The sequence below is a fragment of the Cavia porcellus genome, unplaced genomic scaffold (assembly GCF_034190915.1).
Source record: "Cavia porcellus strain 051 isolate PalLab524CR breed Dunkin Hartley unplaced genomic scaffold, mCavPor4.1 scaffold_15, whole genome shotgun sequence".
NCBI lineage: Eukaryota > Metazoa > Chordata > Mammalia > Rodentia > Caviidae > Cavia > Cavia porcellus.
The window spans coordinates 4725445-4748421 of record NW_026947498.1 but is presented as its reverse complement, the minus strand read 5'-3'; the positions used below and the strand labels follow the sequence as shown (position 1 = coordinate 4748421).

Genomic DNA, 22977 nt, shown 5'->3' with positions numbered 1-22977 from the left:
TCTTGTTATTTTCAAGACAAAGGTCTTATGATGTAGTCCAGACTGGCCTTGCAAAATTGTCCTGCCTCAGTCTCCTGAATGCTAAGCTTACAGGTATGTGCCACCACCACCAGCTGAGATGAAAGTTAGGTCACACTTAATAATACTGTGCATCTTATTGCCATAACATTTGAGTCCTATTTTACAAGACATCCTTCTGTGGTTCCAAGTCTGTTAACTCTTACAGAGCAAAACACTGACCCTGGAAGCTTATCTATCCCTCACTTGAGCTGAACAGGCGCATCTGCTCAGGGCACTCTCACAAGGTGTGTGGGAAAAAAAGCTGTAACCGTGACTCCCACCCAAAGTCTGTGACAAAGAGTTTGCTCTCCCCGAGTCCACTCAACGGCTCTACCTGTACTTGCTCTGGACTTTCTTCCCACAGGCCACTGTAGGAAAATTAACTTTGTGACTGAGAAATCTAACTCTAAAACCTATCAATGTATGTATTTTTTCTTGATGGCATTCCTTTTGTGAGCTGTGGCCCAATGTCTGAAAGTTGAGCAGACGGACACAAGCCCACACATGAGCTAGGGACGAGGCCACTCTGCCTACAGAGGTATTTCTGAAATGCATTTGCTCAGGGCTGCATCGATGCGAACTCTGAAGTTCTTTACAGCAGTAAGACAAAGAACCTGGGAAACTGAGTGCCGAAAGAACACAATATAGACACAAAAACGGAAACATCAACAGAACATGAAAATATGTCCACCGAGACTGGCAAACAGTGTTGCTTATAGCAATTTATATGGCACATACACTGCCCCCTCCAGAGTCCACACTGTCCTGTCTAACTTTCTGTTAGCAGTATTGTCAGTGTTATATTTAATGAGTGGAAAGTACACAAGAAGTTCTGAAGACCCAACTTAGCAAGTTTCTCTTATGAACCCTATGGTTAATTTTCCCATTTCATTAGATAACAACCATATATAAAGTACATTTTTCAAGAATACAGAAGCTGACCAAAAGGAAGGGGAAAATGATAATTTCCCAAAAGAACCACTATTTCAAGTCAGTCATAACCCTTCCCTGACTGACACAGGTACAAAAGGTCAGGCGCAGGGTTTCTCCAGGTGAAATATTGTATACAAAACAAAGAGCACACATACGCCCTTCCTCAGATGTAAAGGAAAAGTGTCTTAGTCTTGTAATAATGTAGTAAAAGCTACTAGGTAGTAGCAACTTGAAGGTCTCACAGACAGAATACTGTCAAGTTAATATCGAAGTCTTTAAAAGTAATATGTAAAGAGTTAGCCATCATATATTTTTATTATAAGATTTTTTTAAATTTGGGAAGTTACAACTGTGACAGAATCCCAGCTTCATACCAAAAATACACTTTCAATTACTGAACAAGCAAATAAAAACAACCTCCATTTACTTGTTCCTTCCACAAGGTATTATACATTTTTTTCATTATATATGATGTACATGTAATTAAACAAACATACAAAATGAGTATGTGTTGAATTTTCAGAAATAAAAGTAAAAATAAATAGCAATGATAAACCTTTGGAAAAAATAACGCTTATTTTGTTGTGGAAAATATGATTCTTAATTATATACAGTTATATATTTAATAGAAAGCCTTGTTAGGATTGCACAACCATGAAACCAATGAAACCTATCTTCTGGCCTGAAATACTATAACCCCAGGGCAGTATGCTGCAGGCTCCTGGATGCAGCATGCTGAGATCTGGAGTACGGTCGAAGTATGCAGCAACTGTTCAAGAAAGACTGTCTTCTTCAACTTAAGTTAATCTGTAGTAACCTTACACAACGCTAGAGAGGAAATTTCACAGAAAGAAATATTAAATAATGATAGTGCCCATTCCATGCTGAATAAACAGCCCAAAATGGGCTTTAAAGTAAACCTGGTGATCCACTTACTATTTTTAATACTTTTACTGAAGATCATTTCTTTGTCCTATAAAAACACTTTGTATTTAAGCCTGTTGGCAATTTCAGCACCAGAAAAATCCTGGCAAAAAATCTTATCAATCATATTTTAAGAAAACCAAAGGTGGTATTGTTTCATGTTTGTATTATGGGGACAGCCATCAATTCGGAGAAAAATACTTTTGGAAACAAGAAAAAAACTGCATCAAGCTTAGGGATAACTTGAAAAGCTCTTGGTGAAAAACACGTACTTCAGAGCAATAAAAAAATATGTGTAGGCTTAATTACAAATATTTACATTCAAAACGCAATCCTAAGTTAGCCATTCAGCTGCCCGATGCAACCATTCATAGGTGTTTATTTCACAAAGTAAATAGCACGGCATCACAGCATTCTGTGCATGAAGTGCAGTGAAGATGAGGGTTCTGCAGCCGGCCGTCCGTCCACCTTGTCCACCTTATCTATAAAACCAAACTATGTACATGTGAAAGCTATACACCGCCAAGGACTGGGTACATGTTTTATTATTTCCCTTGAGGTCTGTCTTATGTACTACTGATTTCACTCATTTGTTCCACAACCTGCCCCAAGATCTCGTCAACCACATCAACGTCGTAATTCACTTGCTGGAGATTAAGATCAGGAACAATCATAGTCAGCAGCTGCCCCACGTTGACGCGCAGAGATCGAAGCTTGAGGCTGCAAATATGAACGGGAACACCCATCAGAGAAGCATCACCACACAAACAGCCCTTACAGACCGGCAGTGAAAATATTACATCTCTGTAGAATGACAGCTGAACTGAGAAGAGTGAAATGCCCCCTGGAGAATTGGATTACAAATTTAGTAATTCCTTCCATCCATTGGATATTAGTCTAAGTTGAAAGAGTATGTTTCAAGCCAGGTGTGAGGGCACACGCCTGTAATCCCAGCACTCAGGAGGCCGAGGAAGGAGGACCTGTATGAATGAAACCAGCCTGAGCTACACAGTGAATTCAGGGCCAGCCTGAACTACACAGGCTGTCTCAAAAAAAAGAAAACCCAAAAAACATTTTTTTAAAAAAAGGCGTGTTTCATAAATAAATTTAGTGGTATCTTCTGGTTCCTACATCTTATAATTTGCAAACTGGAGAAAACATGGACAAAATATATAAACTAGAGGATATGATTGCAATTTAGTCTTGTTATCAGTTGGAAAATAGCCATATGCCAAAAAAAAAAAAAAAAAAAAAGCCATATGGTAGTGAAAACAATGATTTTGAAAACAGAATTCATTTCTTTAAATTCCATCTTTTGTTTGAGGAAAATACAAATTGTCCCACTAAAACATGTAAGAGAAAAAACAGCTCTGTGGTGAGATAAACTTGCAAAACTGTGTTAAATACAGTTAAGCTTTCTAAATTATGAGACTTCTCTGAATCTGTTACACACTCAGGTTCACAGCCATCCATCTCACCACGCGCCCACAGAGAACTGTTTCACTGAAACACTGGGAAACCCTGGCTGGAGGCTTATCACTGTTAATTGCTGCCAAGGTCATGACTGTCCAAAGAAATTCCAGAGCTGGCCGTGTAGCTCAGTGGTAGAGCACTGGCCTACCATGTTTGAGTTTCGGGATTTGACTCCTAAGACTGCTTTTAAAAGAAAAAGTAAGTATTTGGGGCTGGGGATTTAGCTCAGTGGCATAAGCGCCTGCCTTGCAAGCAGGCAGTCGTGAGTTCGATCCCCGATAAAAAGGAAAAAGACAAAAAAAAAAGAAAGTATTCAAACAGTGAACACTAAAACTGTAAGGCAGTCTTCCCCTCTCAGAGGCAGACCCCAGGAAATGCTAGAACTGCTCTCGTTCTGCGTGTTCTCCAGGTCAATCCATATTTATTCAGATCCTGATTTTTCTAGGATGGAGCTCTCTGCTATGATGCACATCCTTAGGTTGCCAATGCAGAAAAAGTGTCACTTGCAAGGAGGCAGTCGTGAGCTCGACCTCCGGTACCGATAAAAAGGAAAAAGACAAAAAAAAAAAAAAGAAAAGACCGCACGGGACCACAGATGAGACTGTACTTCCTTCGCATAGCAGCCATTTTTCTCCACACTTAACACTCACAGCCAGGCAAAGGTCGGTAGCGGAGATTCCTTGCACTTTGTTTTCCAGAAGTTGTTAGGCAACCTATGCTATCTCCTCCTGAGACTATGTCCTCTTCCACAAATAAGATCTCAGGCCCACAAGAAGTGCAAACCACTAGTAGGACCTCTTTTACCAGCTCTTTCCTGTATGTCTTGATAGTCCCTGCTACTTACTGATTGTGTCAGGCTCCTAGTTTCAGTGTCTAAATTGTCCTAGATAAACAGCGCTAGCTCCTAAGTTGAATCTTACTTATTCCAGGAGCCACAGTAAAACGTTAAACAAAAATCTGATTTTAGTAGTATATTTTCTTTAAAACAGTGTAGCCAAAATATTGCTTTATAATTTCATGATGGCACACACCTGTAATTCCAGCATTTGGTAGACTGAGGCAGGAAGAGTTGTTACCTGGAGTTCCAGGTCAGCCTGAACTACATAGCAAGCAATTGTCTCAACTTAAAGCAGGTGTAGCACATCTTTTTTCCCCTTTCACATGAGGGTCTCAGGAGTCAAAGCCAATCTCAAAATTCAGACTACTCACGTTTCAGGTGTCAATACACATGTGGCTGGTGGCTGCTACACAAAGGCTACCAGTTACTATGAATCACCCCGAGGTTTGTTTAATTAAGGAGTCTCTAACTTAGTAAGTGGCAGGAGGATCCATCTCCAAGGCACACAGGTACTCACAGGACCTGGTCCTCACTTTTAGAAGTATTGGTCAAGACATTTTGGGCCTCTGGCCTCCGTGCTTACAAAGTGCCTTCACTAGGTCCGCTGAGACACAGGTGAACGCTGCTGCCAAGCACCGCCCCCCGCCTCCCCACCGAAGGCCGACTAGCTCATGACCGTGGTGCATCCCCAGCCACCTTACTCCCGGAAGCTGACCCCGTGCACTTTTCCAGCTCTTCCCTAAGTCAAAGTGACCATGAAAGGTGAAGGCTTTGAATTGATTCAGGACATCAGGCAGCCACGATGGCTCACATAAAAGCACCCTACGAGCTGCTTCGGAAAGTGGCCAGAACAATGGGTTGAGTTTGTTCCCAGTGAGGAGTCTTTAGCATTCCACTGAAGAAGTTTGGTAGCAGAAGCCTGGGACAGTAAGAACTCCTCATCCTTTTGCTTGGTGTTCCCTGGTAGCACTGAGGTAAGGCAAAAAGACCACAGGTCCCTGGTCAGACCCACGGACAGAGTGGAAGAGGTCTGTAGACAGTGGATACCTACCCATCCCAGGAGATCTCTTAACCACATCAGTTGCCAGCGGGAGGAAGCCGCTGTTTGTTAAGCTCGCTACTGAGCACTGCTGAAGAGAAGGAAGCTACCACCATCTCTCCTTTTCTTATTACTGTTCAAATGAAAACAATTCTAAGGCTCACCATCACATCGACTACCCAAATTTCTGTTTTTAAGACAGCTCCACCGCAAGCCACCGATCCCAATGGGACATTCAGCTCTCAGACTACTATAAGCCATCTTTATTGCCAGCAAGTACAGAATCCTGAGACAAGGCAGGACTGTGGCGATGACCTGGCCCCCTGGAAGCAAGTCTGCTTCCCCTCTTTCCCTGGGAATTACGAGGGACAAGCCCTCCTGAGCTGCCACAGCTTCTGCCTGACCTCACTTCTTTGTAGCTACCATCTGTCCTTTCTGGCCTGGGTGCCGACCACACTCATCTCTGTCTGTGGTCTGGATACAGCATCAGGGCCTCTACATCCCAGGATCTTCCATGCCCCATGGTCACTGCTCTCTCCTCAGGGACCAGGACAGGCATTGCTGCTTGTCCACATTTCCCCAGTGGGATAAAGTTTGGTCATCACCCTGTCACCCCTCAGGCCTAGATAGGAGTTTGCAGCTAGGGCACATGGGCTGATTCTGCTGGTGTTGACAGTTTGTTTTCTTTTAGGTTCAGCATTCCCCTCCCCATTTTCTCCAAACAGTCCTACAGAGACTGATGCTGGAGACAGAGTTGGTTTTCTTGGCTAGATCTGCCATTTCAAGCCCCAGTGATAGCACTTTTTCAGTGTATCCTTGGCACCACTGCACCCTAGCTGGGGTAGCTGCGGCAGAAGGACCACAGGTTTGAGCCCAGCTTGGGCAACCTGGCAACTTAGACCTTGTCTCAAAAAGTAATACTAAAGATTCTAGGGATGTAGCTCAGTGTGAAGACCCTACGTTCAATCCTCAGCACTACAAAGGAAAAAAAAAAAAGCAAAAGCCTTTGGTGTAACTGTGATTTTCTACTCTTCCAGTTCACTGTCTCTCTGCAACTCTATTCAAAAGTGTCTTTGCTCTCTTTGCCCTGTTGTATTACCTTCTCCCCCAATCCTGCTTCGGTACTAGCCAGTGTGGGGGAGAGGCACATGTTGGTGAGGGGAAGAATGTGTTATCTGAGGGGACATTTTTTCTGTTCGTGTTTCTTATTTTACTGAGTTCTTTTATTTGTGCCCCTGTGTCTTAGATGTGTAAGAAGCCAGCTACGCTCCAGGCCTTTTAATGTCTCTGAAGGAGATTGGGCCTCAACGGACACCAAGGAGAAGGATGGCATGGTTCTGCAACTCTGGCAGAAACCAAACCCTGCTGCACGTGACAGGCCAGGTGAAAGGGCCCAGCATTTGTGGCTGGCACTATAAGTATTTTGTACAGTAAGTAAATGAATGCCTTAAAAAAAAAAAGTGTTCCCAATAAGAGAAGGTTCTGGGAGGTTCAGTGGAAAGGTGCCTTACTGTAATAAATTTCAGGCTCAAACTCACAGTCTTCCTGTTCAAGCCTCCCAGAGGGCTGGGACCACAGGTGTGTGCCGCCACACCTGAGGACCATTTTCAGTACTTTTTGTGATTTCTCAAAAGATTACAACATATATACAGTGAAGACTGGAGATTTGGCTCAGTGGCAAAGTGCCTACAGGGCAAGCTTGAGGTCGTGAGTTCAATCCCTGGCACCAAAATACCAAAAAACCAAAAAAAAAAAAAAAAAAAAATCAAATCCATAGGTACAACATACATAAGGTAAAAAAATGGATATCAAGTCATAAAGAAGACGCAGCTCAATTTTTAATGTTTTCCCCAAAGCATTCCAAGCCACTCTTTACCACTTCTAAATTCTTCACTTAAGAATCTTTGTTTTTTTAGAAAAAGGGGGTCTCTATGCACTCAGGCTGACCCTAAGCTCACTTTGTAGCCCAGCCCAGTTTTGAACTCGAAGTGACGCTCCTGCTTCAGCCCCCTATGTGCTGAGGTTCTAGGCATGTACCACTATGCCCAGCTAATTTAAGAATCTGAATTGTTAATGTGACAGCATGATGATCCATTACTTCTTTTAGGTCACTCTGAAATGCTAAGATCACAAGGAATTTCATTTATAGAACAACACTTGCAGCTGATAGCCAACTTGAGTTTCCAGGCTTAACTAAGACTCAGCAGGGAGCCAGGGTCCTTACTTTGTAAATATCCTGTCCTGTGCTAGAGGAGGGCACAGAGATTTTGTGAGTGCTGCACCCACCCTGGAGGTGGGGATGTGGTGGCCTGCTTACTATCTTATGGGATGAGAGAGGCTTATTCTCCCTGTTTTTGCTCTTGCTGGTTGCTGCTTTGAAGTGTTGCCACTGTGCCAGGCCACCCTGCCTGGGAGCCAGCTCATGGACTAAAACCTCCACAAACAGTGAGATAAATAAACTTTTTCTTTTCTTTTTTCTGTGGTACGGACTTTGTGCTTGCCAGGGCAGGTGCTTATGCTGATGAGTAAATCCTCAGCTTCAATAAACCTTTTCTGCGACCCCAGAGATGTGTCACTGAACATTACCTTTCCCCATCCAAGTGATTTACAGGCTCCTTGATGTTATTTGAAGTTGAAACATCTGTTCCCATTTGTCGCCTTGTAGATTTTAACTGCTCAATTTCTGTTTTAAGTTGTTCACATTGGGAATGAATTTGTGATTTTTCCATTTCCAATAACGTAATCTGACAAAAAATATAAATGGCTTTTATAATTGTAAAATTTCAGAACACATTCGAAGTTCAAATACAAGCTAAGAAATACAGAAAACTAGCTTGATAAAAATTACCAACTATCAAAAAAGCCTATTACACATAATCCAATTGAGTTTTTATAGCACTTTCATTCATTTAACATCATTTTTTATGTCTTTTTACAGTGAGAGAAAATGTTACTGATACCTGACCAAAATTGAGTAGTACCCAGAAATTGAAACACCAACACACCAATGCCCAAGTTTCACTGGTATTATGGTGGCTTTCTTACACGTTCCATATTAACTTGTCATAGTGAAGACAGAGACTTCTGTATACTCTTGTCATCTAGTTCCGGAGCTAAAACACCACGCAGAGTGGTTTAATGCACACTTCTATTAACACCACTCCCAGGCAGAGACAGCACAGCAACATACTGCACGGTTTGCTTTCAAACACCACAAAAAAACCAATGTATGTACCTAGAGTATAGGAGCTTCCAAAATTTGGATGGGGCAAATGTGGCACAAATGATTCATCTGATAGCTACTGTTGTTCCTCTTCCTTCCTCCTTGAAAACCCCTGAACAGCACCTGCATTTTCCAGGCTGGCAGCTGCAAGCCAGGCGCCTCACTTCTGGCAGATGAAGCACGCCGGCTCCAGCAGCCTCCCCTTTGCGTTCCTGCAGTTGGGAACGTGGCTGTAATGCCTGGACTAATGGAGCAGCCACCTCAGACCACAAGTTCAGCCTGAGAAGCGAGGCAACAACGCAGAAGCAGCCTGCATCCCTGGTAGCTGTGGAGCTTCCACGGGCTTTGAGGTACAGGGTTCCTTTCTAACAGGGGCCTTAATCCCTAGCTTGGGGATCAACCATGTACCTCATAGAGTTACTGAAAGGTACACAGTAACGGATGGGAAGTTCTGGCCACACTGTGTAGCTATCTTTTTTTTTTTTTTTTCTTTTTTGGTTTTTATCGGTACCAGGGATCAAACTCACGACTGCCTGCTTGCAAGGCAGGTGCTTATGCCGCTGAGCTAAATCCCCAGGCCCTGTGTAGCTATCTTAAAGGGGATGAATGATGTGGCACTTTACTCCTGTGCAGCACTGCCCTGTGCACTGCCAGGCACTGACCACAACTCCCACTACGGGACAGCACTCCTGAAGACACAGTAAGAACCACAGATGCCCTGCGTATCCATTATTCCCCAGGAGACCCATGACCCAGTTTACAACTAAAGGGTTCACTAGATCCACAGAACTGGCAGCTCTGCAAGGTATGGCAGCCTCGGACACCTGCAACTCACCTCGGTCTTGTATTGGTCCCGCTCAACGATGCACCTGTCCAGCTGTTTAGAGACATGGTCCAGCTGCACAGCCATTTCGTCCATGTCCCTTTTACTCTCGGGATTACAACACTGACTACACTCAGCCTTTACATGTTGCAAAGCACTACACTGTTTTTTCAGCCTTTCTATTTCTTCCAAAGCCTGCTGGTACTGAGAGGCTGTATGGGCTGGACTTTCAGGTTTGCCATTAATACTTTCAAATAAAAATACTGGATCAGTCTCCATAGACTGATGGCAAACTTCCTTCTTGACACATTTGTCGTTCACTGCTAGGATCTTCTCCTGCAATACTTTGATTTGGTCAGTAAGCATGTGACACTGTCTCTTACAGCTGTCCCTCTCTTGGGTGACCAGAAGGAGTTCGTTCCTCAGTACCTGCAACTGACAGCTAGCACTGTCCACAGACTTGTCAACGGTTTCCTGTACGTCCTGCATCTGCGCACCAGCATCCCCGGGGACAGGTAGCATCACTGTGTCATTCCTCGAGTCTATCACATCTTCAACAGTCTCCTCCTTTTTAACCATTAAAGCTGGCGGCTCGGTCTGGGTGGCTGCAGCAGTGCCCTGATCGCACTTCGGGGAGGAGGTGTCTGTGGAACCGCTGTGGTCCTGGAGTTCGGCGTCGTCCACAATCTCAACCTGAAGGCCGCCCTGTTTAATGTGACTCTGTTCCGGCTTGGCTTCTGTGTCCAGGTCTATGGCAGGTTTGGGAGTGCTATTTTCTTCTAAGATGATGACATCTTCATCATCATCATCATTTTTAAAAGAATTTTCAAATGTCTGATTACTCAATCGCCGATTCTTTGCATTCAAAATTGAGGAACGAGGAAGTTTCCGTTTCGGGCTGGAAAAAATGTTATATATAAAATGAGATTACCCAATACAGCTATGATAATGACCTTCAAAATAAATGAGGTCTTTTTAACAAATTTCCTGTTATAACAAATTTTACCATTATTTTGAAATTCTAAGAACTGCCTGGGCCTATGTTTAAAACTATAGAACCTTCAAATCTCTTCAAAGCACTGGGTCCATACAGTGCTATCCATCCGTCTCTTCACGGATGTGCTCAGGTACTTCAAGATATACACCACATGTTGGGTGTATAATACTAATACTCCTAATATTCAGGAGGCTGAGGCAGGAGGATCATTGCGAGACCAGCCTGGGCTACAAAGTGAGCTCAGGCTGAGCTGCATAGTGAGACTCTGTCTCAAAAAGACAAAAGAGAGACAGACAGACAGAGAGAGACAGAGAGAGACAGAGACAGAGAGAGAGAGAGAGACAGAGAGAGAGAGAGACAGAGAGAGAAATATACCGCAGACCCTTCTTGTGAGTACTGAGGGTCAGCAAGGCCATTTTCATTGGCCAACATTCAGCAACCAGAGGTAAGTCATGAAGCAAAGCAATTTTATTCTCTTATCATTTCACAGCAAACAAGCTCCCGTGACCTTTGACTTTGCCTCGTTTGTGCCCTGTAACTCACATAATAGACCCCTCTCTCCTCCCTGTCCGTCAGGCAGGCTCTCCAGGCCCTGCATGCTGGTCCTGCTGGGTCTCGAGGAGGACTCCCCTTTCCTGGCTCCCTCACACTGAGGGGCAGCCCCGGGGGCCTGGCAGAGGAAGTCTATTCCTGTCTCATGTTCACTGTTGGTTTGGCTGCTTCACAGACAGGCAGGCTGGAAATTACTTTCTCACCAGTTTAAATGGACCACTCCATTTTCACCCATTACCAAGTGCTTCTGCCCTTACTGATCGTTAGCAGGTAATCTGTGTTTATCCCTCTTTTGGGTGAGACAAAAAAACACCTTTTCCCTCATGATCTACATGTCAGGGTGACACACCTTGGAAATCAGTCCTTTTCCAGGCACTGCGCCCTACACCTAGTGTCCCCTCCTCCCCTCCGTACCCCTTTCTCTGTGTCCCCACACTAAGACTCCCTTAGATTCAGATGCAGGCCTCCTGTGCCAATACCTTGTCTTTTCTCTACCTCCTTTTTATCCTTTTGCTGTAAGAGATTTATTTATTCAACACTGACCCTGTTTCTCCTCCTTTTCATACTTTTTCTTCTCCTTTTGTCCTAGTGACGATCACACATGTGGCAGTCCTTGGGTCCCTATGGAACTGACCAAAGCACTGAGGGACCAAACCGGCCCAAACCGTCACCGCCTGCAGCTTTCCCTGGAAACGGTGGTATAGGCAGGAAGAAGGGCTGACTGCCTGCCATTAGTATTCCAGCTTTCCTTCATGTCCACACAGCTCACACATACTTCATCAGCTCTAAAACTGCTCCAAAAGTAAACCTCCTTATGTTTTTTTTCATTGTGAAACAGAATCATTTCTCTACGTCACACTCTTGAGTAATACTTTGAAGATAATGATACTTAGTCTATTAACTGCTATTTTCTTAGTTTGTTATGAAACATTTTTAGAGTAAAAAAAAATCTATAAGAGAAGAAAGACAATTTCCAATCTTCTGACAGAGAGAGAGAAGCAGCAGTCGCCCAACTCTGCAGGATGAGGAGGGATCAAAAGCCCCTGCTGCCTCAACTTCCAAGCGAGCCCCTCCCCCTGCCCTGCCTCCCCTCAGCAACACCCAGTGCTTTCAGTCTGAGACATAAACCGGTCCGCTTCCCAGGGCTACAGCCTTCTCCAGCAAGCCTGGGGTGCAGCTTCCTCTGGTCTGTATCAGGCAGGCCTTGTTCATCCACTCTGCCCTGGCTGACTGCAAGTCATCTTCCCATTCTTCCTACCACAGTAATTCCTGTCTTTCCTAAGATTCAGTTTAGGCACCACCTTTCCACAGTCCATTGGCTTTATGAACTTAAGAATTAAATACAGACTTTAAACCTTCTCTTCTTCCATTTTGATGGCAGCCAACTTCTAAAATAAATTCTTATTTTGTGTCTGTAAGCTACAGAATCATCTTTAGCTAGACAATCTACGAGAAGACTTCCAAGAAGGTGATGGAGTGTAAGCAGCAGAGAAAGCCTCTGAGACTTGCTGTGTAGACACTGGAATACAGCAATACGAGGAAGAGAAGGAAGTGGGTTTCCTGGACCCAGGAAGGAGCTGAAATAAGAACTGAAGCTCAGGGGAGAGCAAATAGAGACTTCAACAAGAAGGTGGTGGTAGGTGGTGCCTTCTTGCTGAGTGAAGACTCGCTGCATGGGAGGAGCAGTTCAAACCTGGGGACACACGGTGACTGCTGGTGACCCCAGAGGCCTCCACAGAGGAGTGGATGCCATGCACTGCACTGGCTGGTGAGTGGACCGGATATGGCCATCCATCAGGAGAGGGTGACTGGCTGGGAGCCATCTTGTAGTGTGGCAACTAAGCACTGCAGGTTGCATCCAGCGGCTCCCAGCTTGAGCTAAAGCCTGCCTAAGTTGTGTTAACTGTTGCAGGCTGCATGAGTCTGATACCAGCCTCATGGCCAGAAACCAGCCTGAACGCAAGGGGAAACAGAAGTGCAGGCTTGCTGAGATCATCCACTACCTCTCCATAAAGCTACTGCTGGCTTGCTGGGATAAATCAACAAGGATTTGGACTCTTTTCACAAGTGGTCCACCAGTGACAGCAGCGACAAACCTGGAAGCAGACTTTCTTTCCCTCCCCCCACGCTGTCTCCCTGTCTCTCTCCCACACCTTTTTTCTCTTCATTGTTTTTGTTTTTATATTAGTTTGAACATGGTTTCTCTTTTTTTTTTTTTTTTTTTTTTTTGTGGTTGTTGTTCTGTCTTTTATTTCTTGCTTGTCTTCCCACACCAGTTTCCTAAAATTTGGGTGATCCTCCTTTGTCATTTTCTAAGCTGTATTTGATGCTCATCTCTAATATTATGTTTCTCATCCCCAATAAATTGAAGATTTAGGGTCTTATGACAGACTCAAAACTCAAAAGCCAGCTCCACACGTAGAAGACACCTCTGAGAAGTAGTCATTTCCTAAGTGTTCTAAATACTAGCAATAAAGCTACATACCACAGGCAATTGCAAACATCAGTCCAGGAATTAAAACTAAAAAATAGGAAACCCAAGAATACTAGAGACCAGTACAAAATAAACCACACAAATCATTAATTAAGTAGCAATGAGTGTGGTGGTACACACCTGTAATCCTAGCACTTGGGAGGCTAAGGCAGGCAGATTGTGCTTTGAGGCCAGCCTGGGCTACACACTCCAGGTCAGCCTGAATTACTTAGTGAGATCCTATCTCCAAAAAAAGAAAAACAAATTTTTAAGAAGCAGTCTAGCTCCAAAATGAGTTCCTAAAGCCAAGTTCTAAAGAACAGACATTACCATGTGCCCTCCTTGACTCAGACATGCACTGAAGCAGTTAGTTGCTCCTAGCCTTCCTGGAGGTCAAAAAAAGAATCTGAAAGACGTGACAGCTCTCAGGAAGTCTGGCCCCTCGTGTGAGAAGCTTCTGTGAAGGAAGTGTTTCATTGTGCAGCAAGCCTGGTCTCTGAGGGCCCAGACACCATGCCCTCTTGATGCTGCAGCCTGTGAGAGAGGCGCCTTCACTGGGCACTGCTTTCTCCATGGCAGGAACCAAGCCAAAGGCCACTTTGCCACACTCCCTGGCCACGTGGGTCACAAAGGTGGACTCCACCACCCATGTATCACCTGTGCATTTTTTTCCCCTACTCCACTCTCTCATTCAAATATGGTGGGTGCCCACGGTGCTCCAGGCTTATGCTAAGAACTTCTGGGTCACAGCTTACATTACTATTGCACAATTAAATGCCTCATGTTTTTCTTTACTTAGTTATTGGTTATTTTTCAGTTACTCAATCTTTTTGAGACAAGGTCTTGCTATATAGTGCAGGCTGGCCTTGAACTCTTTTTGGAACTCAGGCTGGCCCCGGACTCAAGATGATCCACTTGCCTCCACCTCCCAGTGCTGGGATTACAGGCCTGTGCCACCATACCTGGCTGGTCATTTTAAAAGCACTAAGTTCATACTCTAAAGAAGCTCAAAGAGGTTATAGTTTGATCAAACCCCACACTGAATACAATTAAGTTTTTTTCTCCTCACTCCTTTTTTGGAATCCACGCTGGCTTTGAACTCCTGGATTTGGTGCCCCTCCCAAGTGGCTGATGTTATACTTACTAGTGCACACCACCATGCCTGGTAACAATTAGTATTTTTAACTAAATTTAGGTAGGTAGCGGGCCCACAGTGGGGGAAAGTTTATACAATAAAGCAATCTTTTTACATTCATGTAAACTGTGATTTCCTAAGCTGTGTTACTGTCCTAGAACTGTCACATAAAGGCCCCGATGGAAAAGCACATCTGTGTCACTAACCCATTGTTCTCAGGGTCGGACTGGGGTGAAACGCGATGATTGTTCAGAATTCTTGTAGGGTAAGAATTCGCGACTTCTGGAAAGTGTGCTCTTGGAACACTTTCTTTTGCAGGAGAAAAACTCTGACGGGGCACAGAAGTTGTCCTGTGCAACAGCTCAGCGTTAATCTGTCAGACAGGAAAGCAGATGTTAAAGGTGTCATTTAAACCTGAGGTCCCCCAAACCCACAATACAGTCTTCTTTTTTCCCTTATCCTGGAAGACATGACAACAACCCTGAACACATAACTCCCTCGAGCTAACCAGGATCAGCTAACAGAGCCTCAAGCCAAACCCAGCCAGCAAGTGAACTCAGAACATGTGACATTTTGAAGGGGCTGCATGTGGCCCAGAAAGCCAAAGAAGCTTTCCTATGTGCTCTGTGATGAGCCTACACTACAGGGCCTAGCAAGACACAGAGAAGATACACTTTCTGGAGAGAGAGAGAGATATGTGAAGTCCCCAGATCTGTTCTCACCCTCGAACCCTCCCACACTCCACAGCAGGCTGTAATTCCTCTCGTAAGAAATTCAGCCTCAAAAAAAAAAAAAGAAAGAAAGAAAAGAAAAAAAAGAAATTCAGCCTCCTCCTTACATTCACACACTCAGCCAAAGCTTCCTGACACCACTAACCACGAGCCAATGGTAAGGCCAAGCCGAGTAGTCACCAAAAGGGAAGAAAGACCCTGGCTCTGAACAGGTCAGCACCAGAACAGGACTCCTGTGGCACTTTCCGTAACTGCGGAATAACAAGAGCCCTGAAGGAGTGCTTGTTTGCCCTTCCTCAGACAATGCCCAACAAACAGTGCAATGAACACAGGGTGTGAGGCTGCGGGGTTAGAAGTTAGGGCTAGAAAAGAGTAAAGAGTGATACAAACACAGAGAATGTGAGCTAAATTAACAAGATCCCTTCCATCAGTTACATAAGCCCTCAACTTTAAAATGGATCAAACTAAGTACACCAAGCGTAAGACACAGGCATACAATGGAAAGTTTACTGACCTGAGGGATCATTTCCAGCTGTCTGATCCTGAATTTTTCCCTGTGGCTTAAAAGAAAGGTGAGAAGTGAACATTTTACATTTGCCTCATTGTTACATTAAGTCTTATTTTCCAATGACATACTTACTTCACTACTGAATTACGCTAACATGTATGCAGAATTCGACTTCAATGTCATCACAACTAGTGGCAAGGCCTTGGACAAGGGATATCTTCTACCTTAACAAAATCTCCCAACACCTTCATGTCTTCCTGCAGCTTTTGATCTCCCCAGGCCCTTGATCCCTAGAGGATCACACGGACTTACTCTCCAATACCGCCACTAAACATAATTATGGAATAGTGCTCTACATGGCAGAACCAACTGGACAGTTCTCAGTGAATCTGGACTCCTACATCCAGCACACCAGGCTATGGTGGCCCGCGTCACCTCCCCAGCTCCCATTACTCTCATTCACATATCTACTTGTACAGCAGAATCAATCATTGTTCCCTGTGCATTCATCTTCCCTATCCTGCCACTCACAGACTACAAAATCACCTGCAAGAAGTTTCCTGATCCATCTCGGCCCTCCTCTCCCTTGCCAGAAACAATCTTGCCTCCTTAGCTCCCCTAGGCTTAGTGACTCTATCTCTACAACTTTTAATTAATAATGCACATACCTTATCTGTTAAGTCTGGACGCTCCTAAGGGGAATATTCACTACAGTTCCTGTCCATGGCTCCACAAAAATCAACTGTCTACAATCTTAGTGTCTTAGACAGGATTACCATAAACATCCAGTGCTCACACAGCAGGTAACTGACTTAAGAAACTGTTTTAGGTACTCTGTATCACAATCTCTATAAATGTACACTAGCACACAAGCTGAACGGAGGAAAAGTTGTATTACTATAATTTAAGTAATTTTAATTACTTGTGTGCTAGTGTACATTTATGGAGAAGCATCAATCCTAAAGCTGAGACATTACTGTTCTGGATGTGGGCATTCTCTTCTCACCACATGATAGTGAACACTCACTTCTTTTTGTAGGTTTTCTCATATGTGGGATGTACCAAGTCTTCATCTTCAGGTTCTTCGGGAACATCACAATTTCTAGACAGAAAGAGCACATGGCAATAACACATTACCAGCGCCTATTCTGATGTCCTGAATAGTACATTCTGCCTCTCCAAAAAGGGTACTACCAGCCATAGCTATATGGTACCTGAACTGTGGGTCAGGGTTATTGGAGCAATACCATTTTTCTGGAAGTTGATCTATCCCATCTGGTAATTTTCGCCACTTTAGACAGGAATCACACTGAACCCATGTCTGGTCGGGTCGTTTCCTATTAGGCAAGAGCAAAATATTATCACGGATAACATGAAGCTAAATTCATCAGATTTTCTGCATCATTCCCACCAGAGAATGCCTGTCCATTTAATTCATGTCCTGAATATTCTGGAACATGACTATTTTTGTTATTTGTTAATTTAAACTTAAGAATAACCATTTTGGCTACCTTCAAATGGTTAAAGGTCACAGGTCAATTTGAACAAAGCAATTCAAATGTCTTGTTAAATAGCACATTAAATTTTTCTAGATTGATCACAAATAAAAAAATACAAATACCTTGCTCTACAGGCACTCTAAGTTCCTGCAAAGTTAAATCTACAGTATATTCATAAGCACAATAAGAATGGAGGAAAAGCTGTATTACTATAATTTAAGTAATTTTAATTTAATGATAATATTTTTCCTATTATAACGTAATTCTAAATAGCCAAAATTTCTACCTTCTAAACTTGACATGTAATATTTGTTCTTTTTAAAAAATTGGTCTAGAAGCTGAACATGGTGGCATACATCTGTAACTCAGCACTTAGGAAGCTCTGTAACTCAGCACTTAGGAAACTGAGGCAGGACTGCAAAGAGGCCAGCCTGGGATCCATAGAGTTCAAGGCATGCCTGAACTACGTAGCAAGACCCTGTCTCAAAAAAAACCAAAAGAAAAAATTGGGCTGGGCGTGGTAGCACACACCTATAGTCCCAGCCCTCAAGAGGCTAAACCACAAGATCAAGGCCTGCCTGAACCATACATGAGACCTTACCACTAAAAACCACACTAGCCCTAAGGTTTGATCCCAAGCACCAAAAGGCATAAAAATGCATTTATACATTTATATATAACTTTAAAAATAACCTAGAAGATTATAAAGTTAAAAAGTACTTTTTCAAGAGATTATCATTATCAATTTTTGAATCCTGGGAATTTCCCATGCTTTTATTCTTTTGTTTGTCTGTTTTTGTCTTTTTGAGACAGGGTCTCACTCTTAGTCTAGGCTGGCCTACTCACCATGTAGCTAGCCTGGGTTGACCTGAACCAGCGCTCCTCCTGCCTCAGGCAGAGTGCTGAAACCAAGTTACGTGCCACCACACCTGGCCTCCCATGTTTTAAAAGTATAGGTATGCAGAGAGATCCTCAGTAGAAGGGGAGGAGGCTGTATAGTGACACACGCTTCCTAGTTGACAGTGTATCTCAGCTGTCCTGCCCTAAGTCTGTGCAGACACCACCCGTTACTCCCAAATGGATGACTGCTCCTGTGTGTTTCTGAAAGTACTTACTGTATATCTTCAACTGGCAAACTTAGAGGATATTCTGAATTCTTCTTTACTTTCATTTCATTCCAGTAATCATTCAGTTTTTCTCCTAGTGCTGTAATTGTAAGCCTTTAATAAAAAGTAAAATACAAAATTGATTCTAGGAAAAATATAATACAGGCATAATTTTTTCTAACACTGAGAAAACAATTTGTTTTTCAGGCAGGGAACTGAACTCTAGGCTCTGCTCATGAGGCAAGTGCTAGACTACTCAGCCACATCACCAGCCCCCACACCAGTGCTGCAATGGCAGCCTGAACATCCTATACACAGCAATTCGGATGTTTTTACTGCCGACTTTCTACAGGGGCTGTAAGTAAATTCCTAGAATACAGACAAGCTCCAGGTCTGTGGCAAGGAGCATATCAAGCATTCATGAGACCCTAGGTTTGACCTCTAATACACCACTGAACAAACCTATAATTCAGGGGCTGGGGATTTAGCTCAGCAGCATAAGCACCTGCCTTGCAAGCAGGCAGTTGTGAGTTCGATCACCAGTACTGATTAAAAAAAACATAATTCAATGTAAACAAACAAAATAGCACCCTGGTCCTCTGTTTTTTTTTTTTTTTTTTAATTTTATTTAAAAGGAAAAAGAGAAAAACACAAAACAAAACAAAGCGGTGTAAGGGTACACGTAATACAGAACTACCAAAAAAAAAAAAAAAAAAAACAGTAAGAAATCACCTGTTAATAGATTACATATTATCATCTTATAAATAGTTGCTCAAATCACAGTATCAAAGAATACAAAGTGGACATTCAAACAGTGAGACTGCAAACAGCTGTGTTCAATGATCCAAAAACATTAATATAGTCAGCTTTTTTTTTTTTATTTAAAAGGAAAAAGAGAAAAACACAAAACAAAACAAAGCTATGTAAGGGTACACGTAATACAGAACTACAAAAAAAAAAAAAACAGTAAGAAATCACCTGTTAATAGATTATATATTATCATCTTAGAAATAGTTGCTCAAATCACAGTATCAAAGAATACAAAGTGGACATTCAAACAGTGAGACTGCAAACAGCTGGGTCCTCTGTTAAAAAAGCATATTGTAGGGCCAGAGATTTTGCTCAGTGGCACAAGCAGTTGCCTGGCAAGTGTAAGATCCTAAGTTCAATCCCCAGTTTCAAAAAAATAAAAGAAGAAAACAGATTGTGGACTCATTACTGGGAGAGCCAGAAGCCCCTATCGTGTCACACATGGTTGGAAATACTTTGGCTCACTTCTATTGATTTTTGTAATTTTATGTTGCATTTTATAAAGTTCCATAACTCCATGATGAAACTTCAAGAAATAGAAAATGTATTTTAACCATCTTCTTCTATTCTTGGAATAGAGACCTATTCCATCAAAAGTACAGAGTATATTCTACTCTGTCTTTACTAATGAGAGATACTTCTGAGCATCACAGAAAATAATTTGATAAATTAAAAATGGTGAGCTAGGTGTGGTAATGCACTCTTGTAATCCTAGCATTAGGGAGGCTGAGGCAGGAGGAGTCGAAAGTTTGAGACCAATCTGGGCTATCAAGTAAGCTTAAGGCCAGCCTGACCTACACGTGAGAGCCTGTCTCAATAAGCCAAAAATAAAAATGGCAGAGTGAAGGTCAGCAACAAAATAGATTCCGAGGCTGGAGTCTAAATACCAGGAAAACAACTTAGCGAAAGGGTGAAAAAAAAAGTAGAGCCCTGGGAATCAAGACAGAGCTGACAGGAAAATTGGAAACCACAAGAAACTGTAGATGATGCAGAGCAAAGAACAAAGTGATCAGCACAGCAACCCCAGTTCTGGAGGAGGTGCTGTCCTGCCACGCACAAGCGCCACCTCCTTTTCTCAGTGCAGCTGGGACCAAGCTCCAGAAGACGGCTAGACGCCAGGGCACCCCCAAAACATTATGCTCCATAGGCTGGGGGTGACAGGAGGAGGGGACACAAAACGTAACTATAGGGACTGTCAATCAGGACAGTATCCCCCCCCGACTCACCTTCAGCCCACAGTGCAAATCACTGATAAAGCCAGCAACAAGAGGCCACCCAGGCCCTTAAACCCTGAGAGCTGACCTCATGGACACTGAAGTAGAGAACCCCAAGCAAAGGGTTCAAAAACCATTTTAATCTGCGCACATGATAACTAATTTTATAAAGTCTTATAAGATAAATAAGTGAAGGTAGAGACAAAGGGGAAAAATAGAACTGCAGTACATTACGGACAGGTATCAATTGCCTATAATGAATGTGTTGATTAGGTACTGCAAAAATGTACCATAAAAGTGTTTTTTAAAAATCAAGGAAGTACCGAGGATTTAGCTTAATGGCATAAGTGCCTGCCTGGCAAGCACATGGTGATGAGTTTGAGTTAAGCCTGAATATACAGAACTCTAGATCCTGTATAAAAAAAAAATCCTCAAGACCATACCCATTGCTTTTCCATAATTATTTTACATTCCTGCGATTACTAATGGAAAGCCTTGGTAAGTAGGGTGGGTTTATCAATGCTTTCAGTTCAGCTTGTGAGGTAATAAATACATTTTTGGAAAGAAAATACATTTTTGAGTATGGCTATTGGTACATACAGAACATTTTACTTGTATTTGAACGTTTGTGTATTTCACAATATCTTGTAGTATTTTGCCTGTTACATTGAGTGTTATTTGCTGGCATTCATTCCGATAGGTTTTACTGCTGCCAAGATCCTCACTGTATTTTTGGACCTAATTCTAACAGTGAATCATTTCATGTGGTTGTGTGACCATTTTGTACCATTGCTACTGGTCAAATATGTAGCCCAGGTTGGCCTCAAATCTGTGACAATTCTCCTGCCTCAGACTCCCTAGTACTGGGATTAGAGGCGTGTACCACCATGACCAACTGTGGGTGGAGGTTTATAGACTAACCATGACACTGAGATTTGGTTTCCTTCAAAATTTCCTGAGGTTTGATAACAAAACCACTTGCCAAGAAAGAAAAAGAATAACTTGGCTGCTATCTGTTCATGGCTTGAGAGATCTGTGGGAAATTTACCAACAACTTACATTCTAAATGCATACAGGACTACTGATGAACATCATGCAACATTTCATGGCCGCTGCAGCTAGGTAGTATATTCCCCCCAAAACCTTCAAACTACATCGAAAATTTATACCTTGTAGATGAGAAGACTTATGCTTTCAATTTGGAAATTTATCCTGCAACTCAGCCACCAGGTCCTTATTCATATAGTAATAGACCAAATGATGTTATGAACAGACTTATTGCTCCCATCTCCCAAACTAATCAGAATGTGACATGAAACAACCAGTTTACCAGCTTCCAATTAATGTTACATTTGCTAACAGAGAGCATAGATTCACCAGTACAGGAACTGTGCAGAGAATCAAAGCAGAAATTCTAAACAAAATGTTGCAATTTCGAAAAAGAATTGTATAATTCTTTGTATATCAGAACACTGGCCTTATATATGGCAAAGAAAAACAAAGTGGTACTGCTGATGTCAACAGTATCCTATGGTGGAGATATTGATAGGAAAATCTCAACAGAGCAGAAGCCTGAGACACAGACTTTCTACACTAAAACCAAAGGTGGAAGAGCTGTTGATGAGTTACACAGTAACTATAATGTCACTCCAAACAAAATGTTGGCCAATGGCTGTGTTTAACTCAATGCTAAATGTGTGGCATAAATAGTTTGATAGTGTACAAAGAAAATAACAAGCGCAAAGTATCACAGAGAAATTTTCTTAGAGGACTAGGATTGAACCTCATAAGAAATCACTTAGGAGGCTGGTCCGATGGCAGTGGGTTATCAGAACTTATTAACATTAGTGTCACTAAAGTTGGTATACCACCCCCCCACTGCTAAATTTGACTGGCTTTAAAAAAAAAAAAAAGAAATCACTTAGGCAAATAGAGAAACAGTATGTTTCTGCCCAGGGAACGTTGCGAACGTGGAGTGATGAGCTGACAGGTGAACAGCCAGGCACAGCATCACAAAGACTTACTACGACAATCGGAAAACAAAAAAGATGTCAACTGTGCCCAACAGGAAAGGACATGAAGACAAACCACACATGCAATCAGTGTGACACTTGGGTATGAAACACACAGTTTTGTGGGTGAAGACAAATGAAGCAAAGGTTATTTCTGTAGTGAACTTTTATTTATATTTACATTCTGATTGAGAAAAGTTTTTATTTCCAATGTTACCTTTTAGGTTTTGTAAGCAAGTAAACAGCAGATGTGAAAATGTTGAGGTATAGTCTAAGTACTCACTATCTATTCGATATTTTATTTGTTATCTTATTTTCCTGCTAAGTAAACACTGTGTAACATAGTAGGGAGCTAGTGGCAAAACAAGAAGACAAAGAGGTGATAAAGAAAGGCCTGCCACATAGGAAAGATAAGCACACGCACTGTGATTTTACATGAGAGATGTACACACAGCATGCAGCCGTCATGTGTGAAGACCGTCATGTGTGACGACTGTCTTGGGTGTCATAGTTGAAACAGCTTATTTTTTATTGTTCAGTTCCATTGGTACTTTCATTGTTGTTCATACAGGAATTTATTTGTATTGTTATTTTTTTTTCTTTTTTGTCTTTTTCATTTTTATCCGT

The 22977-nt window shown here is 42.6% G+C and overlaps 1 protein-coding gene across 1 annotated transcript in view; it reads right to left on the bottom strand.

Annotated features, from left to right (window-relative positions):
• Positions 1 to 1289: 1289 nt before the first annotated feature.
• Positions 1290 to 22977, bottom strand: part of Morc3 (MORC family CW-type zinc finger 3) — a 50430-nt gene continuing 28742 nt past the window's right edge. Inside the window, exons 10-17 of the mRNA XM_063224476.1 lie at positions 18324 to 18428; positions 16924 to 17046; positions 16737 to 16811; positions 15716 to 15761; positions 14677 to 14843; positions 9326 to 10211; positions 7854 to 8011; positions 1290 to 2637 (exon numbers count right to left, since the gene is read on the bottom strand). Of these exons, the coding sequence (XP_063080546.1) occupies positions 2484 to 2637; positions 7854 to 8011; positions 9326 to 10211; positions 14677 to 14843; positions 15716 to 15761; positions 16737 to 16811; positions 16924 to 17046; positions 18324 to 18428 (1714 nt within the window). The 3' untranslated portion in view covers positions 1290 to 2483. The remainder of the gene's footprint in view (positions 2638 to 7853; positions 8012 to 9325; positions 10212 to 14676; positions 14844 to 15715; positions 15762 to 16736; positions 16812 to 16923; positions 17047 to 18323; positions 18429 to 22977) is intronic.